Here is a 19,347-nt window from a genome sequence, read left to right as displayed (position 1 = left end):
CTTTCCCAGTCCTTAATGATGTTCAATTTGAACTGTTTTGTTTTGTTTTTTTCATTACTCAGTGTTGCAGTTCTATCACCTTATTCCAAAACAAGGATTTGTTGCTCTTTTAATCTGTGCATTTCAACTTTTTCACCATGTTTTTCAGGCTCCTCTTTCAGAAATGAGTGACAATGAATGGGGAAAACTGTAGAAGGGACTCAAAAAGTTTTGTTTTCTTTTTAATGATTTGGAAGAAAAATGTTAACAGGTTTTCTAATCAGTCAGCTCAGGTTTGGAGAGCAAACACTTCTCAGACCCAATGCTAGAGGATAATTACGGATTGCTCTTTGATGCTCTCAGCAGTCAAGAGAGTGGCAACCCTGAGAATTCTTGGGGCCCCCTCTGCTTGCCCACAGAGAAGAGAAGGGAGGAAGAAAGGACGCGAGGGAGGGACGCACTGAGGGATGGAAGGAAGGAAGTCCACAATCTGAGTATAGGTTGAGTATTTCATTTTACCTTTAGGGAGTGCCAACAAATTGTCCAACATATTAACATCAGCTAGTGCAGGGCTTCTCAAAGATTGTTTTGCAAAGCACTGGTTAGCCCTGTGAGAGTCTATAATAAATCGAAGGAAGGGGTCTGCAGTGAAATGGTTGGCAAATGATGGGCAGCCTCCTTCATCTCAGAGATTCACAATGCACATCTGCTTATTTAAGGTTTTGAGAAATTCTGAAATAAAGCTGCTTAACTTTATTTAACTGAGAGTTTCCTAAATTTATTCAGCCATGAGACATTTTTGCATGTAACACCTATTAACCATTGCTTAGAGCTCAACTACCATGGAATACAATATGAAAATTCTCAGAGCAATATTTCTTTACTGTCACTTGTCTTCTTTTGCTTACATTCTGGCACAGATTTATGAAGAAAACAAACCAGCATTTAAAACAGTAGTGCATAAAAAAATGTTTAATCCCCTAGAATTCTACCATCCTAACAAATCAGCTATTTAAAATTTTGCAGTCTTCATAGAAAACAAACCTACGGTTACCAAAGGGGAAGGCTAGGTGGGATAAACTGGGAGTATGGGATTAAAAGATGCACACCACCATGTACAAAATGGATAAACAACAAGGATTTACTGTATAGCACAGGGAACTATATTCAATATCTTGTAATAAACTATAATGGAAAAGAATAAAAAAATATAGATATATACATATATGTATGTTCAGCTGAATCGCTTTGCTGTATACCTGAAACTAACACAATATTGTAAATCAACTATACTTCAATTAAAAGTAAAATATATATATAAAATTTTGCAGTCTTCCCCTCTACAATATTACTCTAAGTATTATCTCCTTTTCTACGTAAGAATTAAAAAGTACAACCTTCCCATTAGACATTCCAGAAAGCCCGAGGCATTTTTTTAATGCATCTTCATTTGGATATTTCTCCTTCATGTTTTCTTTTTAATTCTCGCCCTCTTCGATGAACAGGAGAAAGGTTTTAGCTGAGAAAGACAAACGGAGGGAACACCCCAGGCTTTGAAATTTGGGGAAAGCTTTGTTGAGATGCAGGCAAAATATAAAGAACAAAAATCTATGAAGACAAAACCTGGTGTTTTTCACCCCAGTTCATTCATCTTTGCTGAAAGCCTTCACCTCTGGCCTATTCTCACAAACTGTATATTTGCTTTGATAGACTTGAAGGGAAAAAACCCCACACGTATGACATCTCCACATGTCATAACACATTGAGGTTATTGGACCTGTTCCCAGGATGTGTTTATTCTTGTCTGTGTGATAGATTAGATGTAATTTTCTTCCTTAAACAGCTAAGTGCAATTAAGAGGTCTCTGATGATGATCTTAGGTACAGCTCAGATAGAGAATAAATCCTGTGAGTAAATGCTACCACCCTACAAAGCTCACACACGATAGAGGGAGCAGAGAGGGTGCTTCTCCAGGGCTTCCACCGTTAGACCTTCCCAAGGATGATGGAAATACACTCTACTGACCGCACTGCAGGGGTGAATTACCTTCTGCTTTGTCTATCACTAGGGCTCCTCCCAACACCTTCCTGAGTTTAGATAAAAGTCATTGAAATGCTCCAGGAGGTTATACAACTGACTGAAGCAACACCTCAGCTAAAAAAAGAGTTCCAGGACCTTAGGTTTAGGGTAAACTGAAGATAGCAGATAAGCTCATGGTGGCTATGTTCAGCAAGGACTTAGACTTTCACCGTCCTCCTGGACAGCTACCCCAGATGCCCAAGGGTCCAACCTGCCCAAGCTCAAACACATTATCTTCCTATTTTGGCCCTTGGTAAATAATGCTCCCATTCGTCGAATTTACTTGGCCAGAAATCATCCCCCAAATTCCCTCTCCCTTAGCCTGAGGGCTAAGAGATCACCAACTTCTTCTGCTTCTATTAGGTTGAACCATATAAAAATTGCCAGTATTTGACCAGGTTTTGCCCACAAAACAGCAATGCCCCATAGGTCAACCTAATGTATAATTAACGCTTATTGAAGCCATGCCTCTTGCTTTTCATCCCCTCAGCACTTTTCTCATCAAAGGGCTTCATCTCTCATCTGAATTCTCACAACTCCCTCCTAAAGGTCTTTCTGCCCCCAGGCCTTCTTCTACACAATCTTCTGCAGATCTTTCTCTTTGCAGAAATGTAATCATAACATTTCCCTCCTTAAAAACCTTCAATAGATCCCCACAGCCTTGATAACAAAGCATGTTCTTCTTAAACAGAACATACAGAGGCCCTCGTGACCTGCCTTGCTTCCTTCTGCTTCAGGTCACAGCACCCCCGTACTTGGGGCTGGCATTCTACTTAACTCTTTGCTGGTGCCTGAATAGAAAATATTCTTTGGCTTGTCTTCTGGAATGCTCTCCCCTCCGAATCTCCAAACCCCTCCTAATTCTTACTCATGTTTCCAAATCATCTCAGTTATGACATATTCCAGAAAGCCTTCAGTACCCAGCCAGCACTACACGCACACACACACACACACACTCCAGTCTGGGTTAGGGTGCTGTCCCACAGGCTCATCTCATAGCCACAGTAATAACATATTCAACACATATCTCCTCCCTTCACTATACAGTACATTTCTTGAATGCAAGCACTTTATCTTATTCATCTGGGCCTCCCCTGAGCCTAGCACAGTGCCTGGTATGGAGCGTGTGCTTAAAAAATGCTTGATGAAACCATAAACGAATGAATGCATTACAATATTACAGAGAGAATTGGGACGTGTTTGGAAAGGGCATATATATATATATAGATATAGAAAAAGTAAACTTTGGGGTCAGTGCACTTCCCCGAAAGATCAACAACTGAAATTATCTGTCAAATTTTTCTGTAACAAATATTGTTATGGCATTCTCAACTCAACAAAGGGTTTCCAAGCACTAGACAACGGGTTACCTTATTTAAAACCTTCACTTAATATACCTAATCTCAGGACAGCCAAGGTGTGTCCCTTCCAGCTTATTTTAGTGGAACCTGCTCATCTAGGGCTGGGGACTTTCAGAGTCATTTAGCCTAGTCCCATGGTCCTTTATTCTAGTGGTCCCTTATAAGCCTTAAAAAATTAATGCAATTCCTAATCACCTACTTTACCATCAGAGGGCTCTGGACATTGGAGGGAACAGAGTTGATTAGAAGTTAAATTTTTCCAATCTCCTTATATAAACATTTATTTATAAAATATGTCCCAGCATAAAATTTTTAGGGTCCACATGCAGAATAGATTGGAAATAGAAAAGCCATTATGAAGGTTCAACCTTCTAATGTCTCTCTCTGACTATAATCTCTCCTCACTACAATGCATCTTCCAAAAAGCTTGAAGATTTCCTGCCTATGACATAGTCTTAGTTATCACAGTCACCCCTAAAACTCTCATAGCCCTATTGCCCACAAGAGTCAGTCCAAATTTTTCAGCCTAGAACTTTGGGTTCTCTATACCCTGGTTCCAACGTAAATTTTCCAACCATTTCATCTAATATGCCTTAATTCAAACCACTGTCCTTCAGCCAGGTTGGACCACTCTCACTGGCCATGAATGGCCCACATGTTCTACCCCCTGCGCACATCTCCTGGTAGAACCACATCTGGAAAGCCTGCTTTGTTTCCCTCTGTCTAACAGAATCCTAGCTATTCTTCAGGAAGAATTTTAGGCCCCATCTCCTCCACAATGCTTTCCAGATCTTTTATTTCTCCCTCCTCTGAACTCCTACAACCCATTCTGCCTATTGATGTTATTATCCATAAACTGCTTTGTACTATTTGTTAGCTGTACTTGTGTCTTTGGTTTACCTCCTTAAGTAGCCTGGAAGATCTCTGTGACCCCTCAAACAGCAACTCAGCACCCTGGACTCAGTCGATTCTCAAAAAATATCCACTAATGTGCTTTAACCATGTTAGGAACCTCTTACTAGCTGCTCCTTTGTATCCTAAAGTAAGAATCAGTAGCTGAACTCAAGCTTACAAACTATAATGCCAGTTAGATCCGCCCTTGCCAGATTCCTCTTCAAGAGGAGGCACTAATGCCTCCTATTTGCCCACTTCCCAAGTCAATCCTGACTACACTGGCAGGACTGGCAAACAGCTCACACCCTACAGCGGTGGGGTATCACGTTTGTCTAAAGCCTGGAATCTCTGAGCTTCTACTTTCCATTGCCTCTAAAATGTCTGCATTCTCAATAATCGGGTTTTACCCCGAATCCCAGCCTGTTTTGGCTGTAGCCCCGCTCTCGACAGTTCAGTCTTCCTAGGGTATAGATCTTGGACCCTAAAGTCTTTTTTTTTTTTTTGGCTACACCGCACGGCTTGCGGGATCTTAGTTCCCTGACCAGGTATTGAACCTGGGCCCTCAGCAGTGAAAGCTCAGAGTCCTAACCACTGGACAGCCAGGGAATTCCCTCTAATGTCTAGTCTTTAGCCAAGGTCATGTGCAAAAAGAACTGGATCACCCAGGACCATGGCGCCACAGCCACACTTGAAGCGCTATAATTGACTTGCTGTATTGAAGGGGCCTGCTTGATACTCTGATCTAGACAACTGGTCATACCTCCTCCCTGCCCAGGAACAAGCCCTACAGCCGGGTCAACCCCTCCAGCATGCATCCAACCGGATTTCTCAGCTTTCCCACTTGCCCAGTAGATCCCAGAATGCCCCCCAATCAAGCCCTCCAGAGTGTGACAACAGCTGCTGCAGGTAAACCTCCTCAAGTTGCTCCTAGAAGTGAGTCAAGAAATACAAAATAACCCACTAGTCTGTAAGTTCCCCTCTCCAGACTGTAAGCTCTTTGAGGGCAGAATAATTGTCTTATTCATCCTTTTTTTTTCTTTTTTTTGTTATTCGGAGCATCTGACCATTAGATATTTGTTGTAGGAATGGATGGATGAACACAAACACTGCATAGCTCCTTCATTATTATCCAAATTCCAGGCTGCTTTCCTGATTTATTTCTTTTTGAGATCTGAGTACTAAACTGAGGAGGAAAAATCCCATCTCCTGAAGCAAGTGATTTACTTCTAGGTTAATCTCCCTATATTTTTGTGCCTGGGGCTGATGACAAAGTTTCCCCACAGCAGGAGATAATGTAGACAAGAGGGCGACCGTCTTCTGAGTGACTGTTTTGAATATACTTCTTGCTCTCTTAAGCTGAAGTGCACCACATGCACATAAGGAACCATTACCATGACTTCAATCTTCATTCATATGAGGGTCTAAGTTTTCTCAGGAATTGCAAGAGTATTATTAGAAGATTCCAGTTGAATCCACAGATATTTACTAAATGTCTGATCGGAAGCAGTGAAGTGAGTTTTCAGACATGAGACAAATATCTTCCAAAGAGAGCTCGTATTCTGATGACAAAGGACAAATACGAGAGCCTCCTGGAGCCTGGCAGGAGGAACCGAGCATTTGGCTAGTGATTTCTGAGACTGCAAAGGGGGTCTCACTCACCAGCACAGTAGCCCACGAGGCCGAGGAACTGCTCCTCTTTACAGCTGGTCCTGCAGCTCCCAGCAGCCAGAGTAACATGAGGGTGACAGGAGATGCAGTCAGATTCCGATGGGCCGTGGCACTGCCTGCAGGTGGGGTGGCACTCTAGAAGGTAAAACAAGAACCAGGATTGGAATTAGCAGCTCAGCATGTAAACACACGAAGTACTTAATGTACTCCACAAATTACACTAAGAGCAGACTTCAAATACTAATCATCTTGGGAAGATTCTTGAGCAAGCCTGGCACACCCTTAGGCATTGACCGAAAGACGGCATTTCTAGTGTCAGTGAAAACACTGGCCGTGAACAGAACGTGGAATCTAGAACCACTGAATGAGGGGAACTGGCTGCTCAGCATGACCATCCCCATCTATATAAGTAAGAAAGTTCAGGTCAAAATTACAAAGCAGAAAAGCAAGTGGTAAGACTGTCCCTCTCTAAACTTCAAAGAGCGAGACAGGCAGAACAGGGAGACATTTTGCTTCTTAGAAATCCCGGGCAGGCAAAGGGGGAACCATCCACAGCAGGGGAAACTAAAACTTCTCACTGGAGTCGGATGCCAGCCGTGCTCTCCCTCCAGGCCACAGCCTGGATGCCTGTTTTAGCAGCAACGCTTAATTAAAATACAAAGAACTGAAAAAGGCCTCTTTCTGGAGGTTACCCTGAGCGATGTTTGAAGTTCAGTCCCTTAGACAAAACTGTCAAAGCGGTTTTCCCCAGAAAAACCACCTAATTACTGAGAGGTACTACACTGAAAAAGAGCAGTGAGTCCCAGTAAGTGTAGGCAATAAAGATAAGGATGGCAAAGAATCAAAGAAGGTTGCAGCTGTGGCTACACTTGTGCTGCCAAGGTGGGCAGCATGGAAGGAGATGGAAGGATTTCTCTGCCAAGGACGAGAAGGTCTGAGCCTGTCTGATTCCAAGAGGAGGGGAGGTGAAGGGCTGGAGCTGGGTAGAGCTTGCTGGAACTGATGACAAAGAATTCCCTTCTGGCACAGAGCTGGTGGGAAGAAAAGGCCCAGAGTTCCAGTAAAGTCAACTGCCTCTCAGGTCTTCTGGCGGGAGGCCAAGGGAAGATAAGGAGTTATAGGGGGAAAAAAAAAAAAAGCAAGCAAGAAAATGAACTGCTGATTAGAAGGCTAGCGTGAACTATCACCTCTTCTACATTCCTGAGCCTCTTAACTTTGCAAACGCACGTCCAAAAGATACGAGCGCTTCAGGACGATCTCCCACCGCACAGGGCTTCCTCCCTGCCAGAATATTTCCAGTGACCTTGGTGCCCTGCCGCCCGCGGTGCCCTCCATCTGCGGGTTTCAAGCAGGCAGAGGCACAGACAGAGAAGAGGTAGAGCTACTCAGACTTTCCTCCCCAAACAATTCTCCACACACGAAAACCAACTGGGCGAGGGTGAGAGCACATAAGGACAGACCACAGTGTTCAAAGACAACCCCAGTGACAAAGAAACCAGGAACACCCCCCACCACCACCACTGAGCTTGATAGAGTGTTTCAAGTAAAGCAACCCATCAGGGGCCTACAGAGACTAAAAAGCTAGTGGAAGAAGACAATTCCAGGAGGAATATAATAGTGATCTTCAATGGTCTCAATCTGTGTTCGCAGCAAATTTCCTCTTTGGTGTTGGAGGCCAGATGAATCTTACAAGTGTTACTTTATTTCAAAAATATTTTATACATTTACTACCTGTCTTCCGATTCCAGAAACACATACCAAACGATTTCATAACCATGGGCTTTTTCCTGTAAGTTGGCCTCAACACTCTATTTTCAGAAATAAAACCATAATCATAATAGAATGTGTTTTGTCTTGTCTTTTTTTCTGTAGATACAAGAAAACACAGTGCTACAGTAAGGTGCTTAAATTTTAGTATTTTGTCGAGTCCAACAAAAGCCTGCACTAATCTGAACTGGCAATTTCTAGAATCTCTGTCACTGAAATATAAAGGTGCTCTTAAAAACATATCAGACTGGGCTTCCCGGGTGGTGCAGTGGTTGAGAGTCCGCCTGCCAATGCAGGGGACGCGGGTTCGTGCCCCGGTCCGGGAGGATCCCACATGCCACGGAGCGGCTGGGCCCGTGAGCCATGGCCACTGAGCCTGCGCGTCCGGAGCCTGTGCTCCGCAACAGGAGAGGCCACAACAGTGACAGGCCCGCATACCGCAAAAAACAAAAACACATATTGGACTGACATGTCAAGGAAGAAAATAAATACTTCTCTCTCCTTTTGCTTTATTAGGCTGCAGCCAGGCAAAGGAGGGCAGAAACCTGCAGAGGCAATGCCAAACGCCTGATCCCACAAAAATGCATGAGAACCTGTGGTAGCTCATCTCCGTGATGAACACCACCATTAAATCCACCCCTCACTGTATGAAGAGGGTAAAGCTGATTCTAATTTTTCATTTCATCCACACTTCCCTATTGGATGAACAGAATTTCACTTGTTCCCCTCACTCCATCCCTTGACTCCTACAAGTTCAAGACAAGGATTCACAGCCCATTCCTAGTCCCCTGGTATGACAAAGTTTCTAATTACCGAGTCGGGTTGCATTATGAAGATAAAACATGGGCACAGGGAATATGCCCCAGCATGTTACATACTCACCTGTACAACTGCCTTCCAGGTTAAAGTACCCATCTGGGCACTGGGAGAGGCACTGCCCATCCAACAGCACGTGGGAAGGCCAGCAGGCTGTGCAGTTATGCGGGCTCTTCCCTGCACACCCAAAACAGGATTGGTGGCAAGCTGGAAGGAAGATAAAGCAGAGGAGACAATCAGGAAAGCCACCATTCGACAAGGACAGTAGCTCTGTCCCTCCTGTTAACATTCCTGCATCAATATAAGTTCTGCGCATTCACTGAGTTTTGTTTCCAAGGACAGGGCACACATCTCACATACTTCTTTCTCAAGGATGTATCCTACAAAGCAAGCATCTGTGGAACCCAGATTAAGAAAGGCATAAATGCCACAAAACAGAAATCACCACTTGCAGAGTCATCCATTTCTTTCTTCCCATGTTCCCATTCTCAGAGAATGTCAGATAAAGAACAGCAAGCCACAACGGGTCTCCTTGTCTCAAGATAGTGCCTCTACCATCACACATCAATGGGCCGCTGACCAGGCTGCGCAAATTAAAGAGAAAGGTGATGGGAGCCTTACTTACTGATTCCACAAAGGTTTAATATGATGTCTACTCTCTGATGGCGACTGAACATACACAGGTGAGAAGAACTGTCCAACATTTCGAGCGGCCCAAACTAGCTGCATCAACAGACACACAAGCATGTAACTGCAATATGATAAATGGGGGATGGAGTATAACAGAGAATAAGAGCATCACATCACAACTCTCTGTGACCTCAACTAAGGTATATAATTTCTCAAGGCTCCCTCTCCGTCATGTATAAAATGAGGGATAAACTATACGTACTGTTGTGGACACTCCAAGGGTTGTTTACCCTGCCTCACTCGTTTCTTCCCACGGAAACCATGATAAAGCCTCTTGCCCACGTCTTCCCCTCGCTCCTTCTGCCTCCTGACCAACTGTAGTGCTTCCCTGTGTGGCCCCCATGTGACATGCCCTTCCTCTTGGGAACTGTGAGTAACAAACTCTCTCTCCTACAGCAATCGTCTCTTGATCTTTTGGCCTCACCGTATCTGAATAATAACAAAATCTACAATTTGAAACAGCCGGTCATTCACCTCCAATCATTCATTCATTCATTTGTTACTAAGCCTCAGGTAGGTCTAGGTGCTGGAGAAACAACTGTAAGACAATGCATGGGATGACTCCATGCATTTCAGGCCACCTTCTCTCCAATGGACAAGATTCACAGCCTGCAGCGACAGTACCTTCAGTCTCCTCTTTGCCTCCTCTGCCCCCTCTATCAAACACCTGGAAGATTTATTTAGAGACCAGCAGCTTGGAAGAGCCAGATGGGATTTGACCCCACTGAGGTCTCCATTTCCACCAACCCCCAATAAAAATGCAAATTTCAATCTTTGATTTATGTGGGGCTGTTACGAGCTAGGATGTCCTGGTTCAGTAGTTTAACTGGCTGTTAAAGTACAAAACTCCCGGTATATGGCTGGTATATGATGCTGTCCTAAGCCGTCTCGTGCTCCACCCTGGCACCCTGCTTCATCCATAACCCAGAACCTAAAGGTTTAATACCTGTACCAGGAGGCCTCCAGGACCCAGCTCCTGAGTTAAGGCCAGGACACATTTGGATTGGGCAGTACACCCCACCTTACTGGTTGATAAAACTCTGATTATCCTCCCTGGATACACTGCAGAACTTTCTATCTGTTCAACAGTATTTATTACTCTATGAAAAACAGAGCCAGAGTTCCACGTTTTAAAATAATTTCCTTTTTTTGTTTTTACATTGCCTCGTTAACAACTCTAATAGCACAAGTCACAGTAATTTTTTTCCAAGTATTTTCAGAATCACTGGGAAAATATTTCCTCTTTAAAAAAAAATAGAATAGCTAAGCAAATATTATAAAGGAGGGGTACACATTAGCTAATTATTTAAGACGTTTAACGCAAAGTGAAACAGCATGTAATAGAAAGTCAGGTGGCAATATTTCAAAAACCAGCTAAATTTATATCGTCAACACAAAGCCTTCCACGATGATGTGGGGAAGAAACATACTTCTACATACTTAAATATATTTGTGATAATACTAATATGTTCATATTAGACTTTACAAGATTGCTAAAATTTCTAGCTCTTCCTGTTATACCTCCTTAATAAATAGGAAATCAAAGCGTATCATCGTGGAATTGAAAACTGGGAGAAGGTGAATTAACGCATTATGAGCACACAACTTATTTCATCTCATTCCATTCGGTCACAAAATCAATGTGATAACCTGGTTCAATGTGAATAAAGATTGTTATTGAATTATACAAAACAAGAAAGCAATGAGGACAAATGAGTTGAAAGGTTGATGGGCCAAGAATTCCAGGAGAAAGGCCCTTTGCCTCCCAGTAGATTTTAGAAATAAGCCTCACTGGACATCCCCACGGCAGACTTCAGAATTGCCTTCGTTAGAAATGTTTAAGAACCAAATAGATAATGAGCTAGTTAGTTGCTGTGTGGCACAGAGGGAAAAAGATATGCTGGGTGACCTTCCTCTCAATGTATTTTTTTCTTTATGATACTCTCTTTCTGCAACTACAGGCATTTGCATCTTTAAAAAAAGCTCATGAAACTTCAATTCTGTGCTGGTTTTGGAAATGTCTACACTATTTCAGTGACTTTTATGAGGGTCTATCATGCTATGGAATGATTTCATAGCAGCAGTTCTGGTTTGAAGTCTAAGATCCTTCAAGGAAGACTAATTCCATTACAGATCTGAAAAAAGTTCTATGAATAATTTCTCCACGTAACACTACATTTTTAGAGAATGGCTTTCCGGTTGATGGCTGAGTATATTTCCGAAAAAGCATAACTGAGCTGCTTAAGCACTAATAGTGTCAGTACTAAAAGTGTCCTCAGATGGTTGTAAATTCCAGTCAAGCTGACTCCGGTAAAAATTTTACCCCAAACAATTAAAACATATCAATTTTTTGTTCATTCTATTTTCTATTTAAATTTCAGACAATGAACACTACTTTTTTTCTTTTTAATAACACAAAAAGTGGGCCAGCATCCCAATTTTCATATATAAAATTTCCTGGCTTTTCAAGTCAAAACAATTTTTGGAGGTAGATGTCTTTCAAATTATGATGTAAATACCAAAATCCTCTAGGACATGCAGTAGGAATACTGTGATGAGGGATGAACGTTAAAAGGAGTGAAGTCAAATAAAATCGCTCTCCCTCTTTCCCTCACCCTTCTTTCCCTTCTTTCTTTTTTTAATGAACATGATCTAACCTACCTCCCCAACACCGCACTAGATTGGGAACCCTTAAAGAGTAAAAATCACATCTCCATCTCTGTGACTCCCGCAATACCTGTCCCGGGCATGTCACAAGTTCTCAGTAAATGAGTTTCTGCTGACTGAAAGGGTGGGCTAGTAGGAAGGTGCGGGGGGGAGGGGGGCAGGGTAGGTGGATGGAAACACTGGCAGACACTTCTAGGTCTCCTTTCTCGTTGATCTTTTCTTTTCAGCCCTTCTCTGTTTACGTCATGAATACTGGAGCTTCCCAAAATTGTACCCTCTGCCCTTTTCTTCTCACTCTTGGGCAAACATCCATAGCTTTAATGATGACCTCCATGCTGGTGAGTCCCAGATTTATGCGTACAGCTCTGACTTTTACCCTCAACTCTAATTGCATAAATCTAACTGCCTAAGGGATATCTCTGCTTGGTGTTTCACCGGTATCTCATATTCCTCATTCCCCCAATACTACCAGTATCCATTTCCAAGCTCAATCGCTATCTACTTGTTATAAATTATGGCATCACGTTCCCTCTGTCCAAACTGTACTCACTATCCACCTCCAGCCCAACATCCTACCCCCTACCTGGTCTTCCCTTTGTCTTCCCTGGCTCACCTTTACCCCACCATTCACCAAGACACTCATGCTGAGATCCTTAAGACTTCTACTTTTCCATCACCACAACCCAGCCAAGGTAGGTTGACTTCCACTTCATAAATCTCTGTCTAATATCCCAATTTAACCACCCCCATGGCCCCTCAGTGTAGACCTTCAACGTCACTCCTGATGTGGATTAGTAAATCAGCAGCTTTCTAACCAGCCCCACTGTTTCTCCCAACCTACCTGCCACACCACGGCCAGAGAGATCACTATAAAATGCAAACTGACCAAATTATTCCCCTACTTAAAATCTTTTACTGGTTCTCTAAAAGCTGTAGCATCTAAACTCCTGAGCACAGCACAGCCCTTCAAGACAGGACTCACCCCCGTGTCTCCAGTATCACTCCCTACAACTCACCCCTTTGGACTTTATACTGCAGGAGTACCAAATGCATGATATGCTTCTCCAGATACGCCATGCCTTTGCGCTTGCTGTGTCCCTGGCCTAGAATGCCCTTTCCCACCTTCTTCCCTGGTGAATTCCCATTAATCCTCCACAGCCGGATGATGTGGTTTTCCTTTGCAAATCTTTCCTCATACCCTCTCCCCGCGACAGTCAGTCTCCTTGTTTGTGTTCTTCCTGTATTTTGTGCCTACAGCCATTACAACCTGTATCATGTTCTTTTAATTACTTGTTCAGTGTCACTCTTCTCAACTTGATCACGCTTTCCTTAAGGTGTGGTCTGTATCTTTTTCGTCTTTCTATCCCCAAAGCCTAGCACACCCATGCTATAAAAGCAAGAAGGGGAAAGTGAAGCAGATGGAACATTTCTAGAAGGCATGCATTTGTACAGCTATGTCAGCACTCCAGGGAGTACATTAAAGACCGTTGCTTAATACAGATGCTACGTATCTTATTCAATTAACGCGAGGGAATCCCAACTTCATAAATAGTAACATACTCTTAAACAGAGCACGCCGACCCCTCCCCATTTATTTCTTTAATTAAAGGTCTGTGCCTTAAGGCCTTTGGTGAATCTTAAGAACTAAATAGATCAAAATACCACAGTGTACTTTATTTCTTCCCATTCACCCAAAGCAAGTTAATTAATTAATCAAAGTAATCAATGAATTTTCTTATTTAAAAAAAAAAGAAATGGGCATTCTGGTCCAAGATGGCAACATAGGGGGCTCCTGAATTCACTTCCTCCCATGGTCATACCAAATTTACAGCTGCACACAGAACAATTCCCTCTAAAAGAAATCCAGAAACTAGCTGAGCAACTCCTACACATTAGATGAATGAGGGGAAAGAAAAAGACAAAAACCCACATCAAAACGGGTAGGAAGGCAGAGACATACAATCAGGAGGGAACTCACAACGCCCAGCTTCTCCCTGAGGAGTTAAGGGTTTACAACTAACATCTAGCATCCCAACTTTAAGACTTCCACCTGAGAAATGGGACCCCAAAACTCTAACTCTGAAAGCCAAAAGGGCTTGAATCCAGAAAACCTCAAGGACTAGAGCATACAAAGAAACAGTTCTTCACAAGCTGCCTAGGATTTGCGGTGGTTGTGTCCCCCCAGGGCTCAGGGCAGAGGCATCAGTCAGAAATGCCCATCTCCCAGTCTTTTCCTGAAAGAGACATATTTGCATACATTAAAAGCTGCAGCCTGAGGGTCAGGCTTCTACTTTAACACACACGTAGAGGCTGAGTGCCTGCAATCCTCTTCTGAGACCTGGGCGCGAGGTAAAGCCCTCCCTCTGCCTGGCTCCAGGTCACTCTTTCTTCCTGGAAAGAGCCTGTGTGCACTTCCAGGGCCCTGGCTTTTGTGGCTGCTGCCCAGAGGACACACCCCTTGACGGCCAGACTCTGGTGATCAGCAGGGCTTGAGTACGTGGATTTAGTTAGGACTGTAGCAAACAGAGGAACAGTTCTTAACTGGCTACCCATGCCCTCGGGGCTCAGTGCAGAGGGAGTGGACAGAAAACCCACCTCCCAGACTTTCTCTGAAAGAGGTTCATTGGCACAATTTAGAAGCCGTTGCAGAAGGGTCCAGATCCAATCAGACAGCATCTAGATGCTGACTGAGATCCTCCCTTTTGAGACAGGGACAGGGCTTTGCACACCCTCACCTACTGGGTGCCACTGAGAACAAAGAAAGTGACTTGGACAATCACAAAAGTTTAAGACACAGCCAAGAGCTAGAGCGAGGCTGAATGATAAGGTTCAGACAACAGACTGGTGATTGTTGGGGGGGCAGGGAAGGCTGAGGGGAGGGGAAATGAGTGAAGGTGGTCAAAAGGTACAAACTTCCAGTTATAAGATAAATAAGTCCTGGGGAATCTAATGTACAGCATGGTAACTATAGTTAACAATACTGTGTTGTGTTTTTGAAAGTTGCTGAGAGTAAATCTTAAAAGTTCTCATCACAAGAAAAAAAATTGCAACTATGTGAGGTGATGGATGTCAACTAAACCTACTGTGGTGATCATTTTGCAACATAAACATATATCAAATCATTATGTTGTACAGCTTAAACTAATACAATGTTATATGTCAATTATATCTCAATAAAACTAGAAAAAAAATGCATACCAAACCTGTATTGATTTTGTGCAATTTTGCCCCATGCCGTAAGATCCGTCTAAGGAGGCAATACTGTCTTCAAGACGGAAAAAGAAGGCTTGGAAAAATTTAGTTGCTAAAATCTCCCTGATGTTTCCCTGACCAAAGCTCTGTGATCATTCTAAATTTAATGAAAAGCCAGCAATGCAGGAATGGGGGCCACTGGGATGTTTATTATCTCTGCATTCTTTTTTGAAGCCCAATGTTTCTACTGACATAATACATTAGAAAATATGTAGGTAAAATTCATTATTGTACTACAGAGTTCATTTTAATTTTTTTATTAAATATTTATTTGGCTGTGCCGGGTCTTAGTAGTGGCATGCGGGATCTTTCTTTTTAGTTGTGGCATGCGGGATCTTTCTTTTTAGTTGTGGCATGCGGGATCTCGGTTCCTGACCAGGGATCAAACCCGGGCCCCCTGTATTGGGAGTTGGGAGACTTAACCACTGGACCACCAGGGAAGTCCCCAGAGTTCATTTTTAAAATAAAACTTGTAATTTCCTCAAAAGTATATTATCTTGAACCCTCTTGCTGAACTGTATGGGAACTGAAAAAATCCATCATTAATTTGCCACAGAATCGGGGCAATTTATGTGGGTAGTCCAATCATCCCAACTATGTCCATATCCCATGCTGCTCCACCACTGCCCAGTTGTTGACATGGTGATTGAGCTGGACCATTAATTGAGATGGCCTGGCCTGAAATTAAATTGTAAAGTTCTAGGGCAAAATGAAGAACAAAGGATCTAGGATGGAAAGAAGGAACTATTTCCTAAGCAACCATGTCCTCTATGAGAGCCCAGGATCCCCCACTGCTAAACTATTCTTTAGTTGGTTCATTCGAAGCCTCACTTTCTTCATCTATAAAATGGAAGTAAATATAAACACACATGATTTCCAATCAAATTCTTGGTTGTATGGAATTTTATAAACAATAAAGTGATATATATATGTGTGTGTGTGTAAATAACTGTAAGAATCTATATCAAAAGTTTAAAAGAGATAGAAGATAGAAGGGTTATAGGTAGGATTTACAGATAAAATAAAGGACACCTAGTTAAATTTGAATTTCAGATAAAGAGTGCAAAATATTTTAGAATATCTCAGGTAATACTTGGGCATACTAAACATTTCATTTTTTATGTGCTAAATATTTTTATTTCCTAATCCTGTATTTTTCATATAAATCATCTTCCTGATTTACTAAGTAAATCATCTTCCTGATTTACTATGAGGCTTTTCCTTATATGAAGAATAGATCATGATTTAAATAAAAGAATCAAATGTGGATCTAGTTAAGACAGATTTTCAGCAAATAACCGTGATCATATTTTTTTCTCCTTTGACATGATAAATTATCTAATATCTCAATATGAGGTGATTTATACAGTATTAAAATAAGCTTATATAAACATTAAAACTTTTAACGTAGTTCTGAATTCAACTTGATCTTTTTAAAGGAATTTTATCTAGAATCTATAGTTTTTTCTTTCTAATGCTCTAACTTTGGCATTAGTGTTATGCTGGACCAAAAAGCAAGTGTATTCTAAAATATACTATCTTTTTCTATGCTCTGGGATTTTATAATTTTATAAGATTTATTTATTTGGGTTTTAGATGGTTTTAATAACTCACACATTAAACTGTCTAAACTTAGTCCTCTTTCTGAGGAAGTTCTTTGTTAACCTTTTCCATTTTATGTATGACTTTTGATTTACTCAGGCTTTCTATGTCTTCTTGGGCTGATTTTGGCAATCAATCTTTTCCTTTAAAGTAATTTGATGGAGGCTTTCAAAATTTTTAGCATTGAATTTTACATCAGATTTTTAAAAAATCCTGTATTTGTATTTGCTAAATCTGGGAAACCTAGTAATAGATGTTTTTGGTTTTTTTGTCTATATTTTTTAAGTTTCTGTAATATGTAAAATGCATGCAATGAGAAGAAGTAAAAATTAGGATTTTTTAAAAACTGCTATCGTTAGAAAGAAGTTACACCAGTGATATGATAAAGTGGTATAGTTATCCTTTTTTTTTTGCGGTACGCGGGCCTCTCACTGTCGTGGCCTCTACTCATTGCGGAGCACAGGCTCCGGACGCACAGGCTCAGCGGCCATGGCTCACGCGCCCAGCCGCTCCGCAGCATGTGGGATCTTCCCAGACCGGGGCACGAACCCGTGTCCCCTGCATCGGCAAGCGGACTCTCAACCACTGTGCCACCAGGGAAACTCTCCTTCTTTAGTTAGAGACTTTGCTTACTCAAACTATGGTCTGTGGACCAGGAGTATCAACCTCACCTGGAACATGTTATAAACGCGGAAGCTCAGAACCCACCCCAGACCTACGAAATCTGAATCCACGTCTTAACAAGATTCTCAGGAGTTTCCTTTGAGAAGTTCTGCTCTACAGAGAGACCTCAACCAAAAACTGGGTCTTCAAAATAGTTGAATCCCTTAAATGAAAAAAAAAAAAAAAAATCCTCAGCAAGAGTGGAAGGAGAACTTCTGCCCTTTTATATAATCTCAATTATATAAACTTCTAAAAAATCCTAATTTTTATTTCTTCTCATTGCATGCATTTTACATATACAGAAACTTAAAAAATATAGACAAAAAAACCAAAAACATCTATTACTAGGTTACCCAGATTTAGCAAATAAAAATACAGGATTTTTTAAAAGGAGAACCTGAGACTGAGTTGAGCAATCTGACCTGATCTTAAGAATACCCATAGGAGACAGGAGAGGCCTCCCAGTGACAGGAGTCCCAGGTCCTTCCTCCTGTCCATCCACCCTGGGCTGCCCAGTCACTAAATGACTCCAGAAGTCACCAGTCACATAAATTACCATGAGAATAGTGCCCCTGAGTTGGGCGACGTAGGGGTCCCTACCCAGCTCTGCCCTGGAGACCTCATTTAGACTCACACCAGCTCCCAGAGGCATGGAAACTTAGTGGGGAAGATGAATGAAAAAGTAAGGGATGGTCCTTGATCTTGTTCTGGAAGGCCTGTTTTTTTTTTTTTTTTTTTTTTTTTTTTTGCGGTACGCGGGCCTCTCACTGCTGTGGCCTCTCCCGTTGCGGAGCACAGGCTCCGGATGTTCAGGCTCAGCGGCCATGGCTCACGGGCCCAGCCACTCCGCGGCACGTGGGATCTTCCCGCACCGGGGCACGAACCCGTGTCCCCTGCATCGGCAGGCGGACTCTCAACAACTGCACCACCAGGGAAGCCCAGGCCTGGTTTTTATTAATTTGTTTTGTTTTATTTGTGCAAGGCTACTGACAGGTGTTTCTTGGGGTTTTTGTTTTAGAAACTAGAATCTGTCAATGCTAGTGAGTAATCAGTTAAACAGGTGAGATGAACTCTGGATAAAATTACTGAAGTCCGGGGCTTCCCTGGTGGCGCAGTGGTTGAGAGTCCGCCTGCCGGTGCAGGGGTTCGTGCCCTGATCTGGGAGGATCCCGCATGCCGTGGAGCGGCTGGGCCCGTGAGCCATGGCCGCTGAACCTGCGCGTCCGGAGCCTGTGCTCCGCAACGGGAGAGGCCACAGCAGTGAGAGGCCCGCGTACCGCAAAAAAAAAAAAAAAAAAAAAAAAAAAAAAATTACTGAAGTCCTTCTTTCAGCTAATACTCAAGATTAATATTTAAACATGTACAATTTTGGCGGACTACTGAAAGCACCTCCAAATTATCTTCTACAATTAGTGACAGATTTTATTTCGTACCAGCAATTCTAGCTACACTTTGAAAACACAGAGGCTGTGTATAAAAGAAGCATAAAGTCAAAGCTCCATCTTCTGAAGTACCCAAGTTCATTTCTGAGAGTGAACCAAAAACGCAGGAAAAACACATGCAGGTTTCTGTCCCATCTCACCAAAGTGCTTCTGCTTGGGAGCCTACCTCAGCCCACCCCTCTGTCTTCCCCACCTCCCTCATGTGGATTTCATAGTACAGACCACTAGCTAAGTGTATGTCGTGGGTTTCGTTGCTGCTGTTGTTATTCATTTATTATTTTCCGTTTCTCTCACTAGAATATAAATTCCATGAGAGCAGGGATTTCATCTGACTCATTCACGAGGGCACCCCAAGTCCCTAGAAAATGCCTGGCACCCAGGGGATACTCAGGAAACATTTGTAGAAGGAATGAATAAAGGCAGACTGTTCTCCAGCTGATAATAAGCAATATTCTCTTTGGTCACTG

General features: G+C 42.5%; 1 protein-coding gene across 2 annotated transcripts in view; it reads right to left on the bottom strand.

Moving 5' to 3' along the window:
• Positions 1–19,347, bottom strand: part of FRAS1 (Fraser extracellular matrix complex subunit 1) — a 465,438-nt gene that overhangs the window by 188,026 nt on the left and 258,065 nt on the right. For both annotated transcript variants that reach the window (XM_030877950.2, XM_060299521.1), the window contains 2 exons: positions 8,631–8,771; positions 5,973–6,116 (listed from right to left, as the gene is read on the bottom strand). In XM_030877950.2, the coding sequence (XP_030733810.2) occupies positions 5,973–6,116; positions 8,631–8,771 (285 nt within the window). The remainder of the gene's footprint in view (positions 1–5,972; positions 6,117–8,630; positions 8,772–19,347) is intronic.

The sequence above is a fragment of the Globicephala melas genome, chromosome 5, assembly GCF_963455315.2.
Source record: "Globicephala melas chromosome 5, mGloMel1.2, whole genome shotgun sequence".
Classification (NCBI taxonomy): Eukaryota; Metazoa; Chordata; class Mammalia; order Artiodactyla; family Delphinidae; genus Globicephala; species Globicephala melas.
Note: the sequence above shows the minus strand (reverse complement) of the source record. Positions and strands in the feature narration are given on the sequence as shown.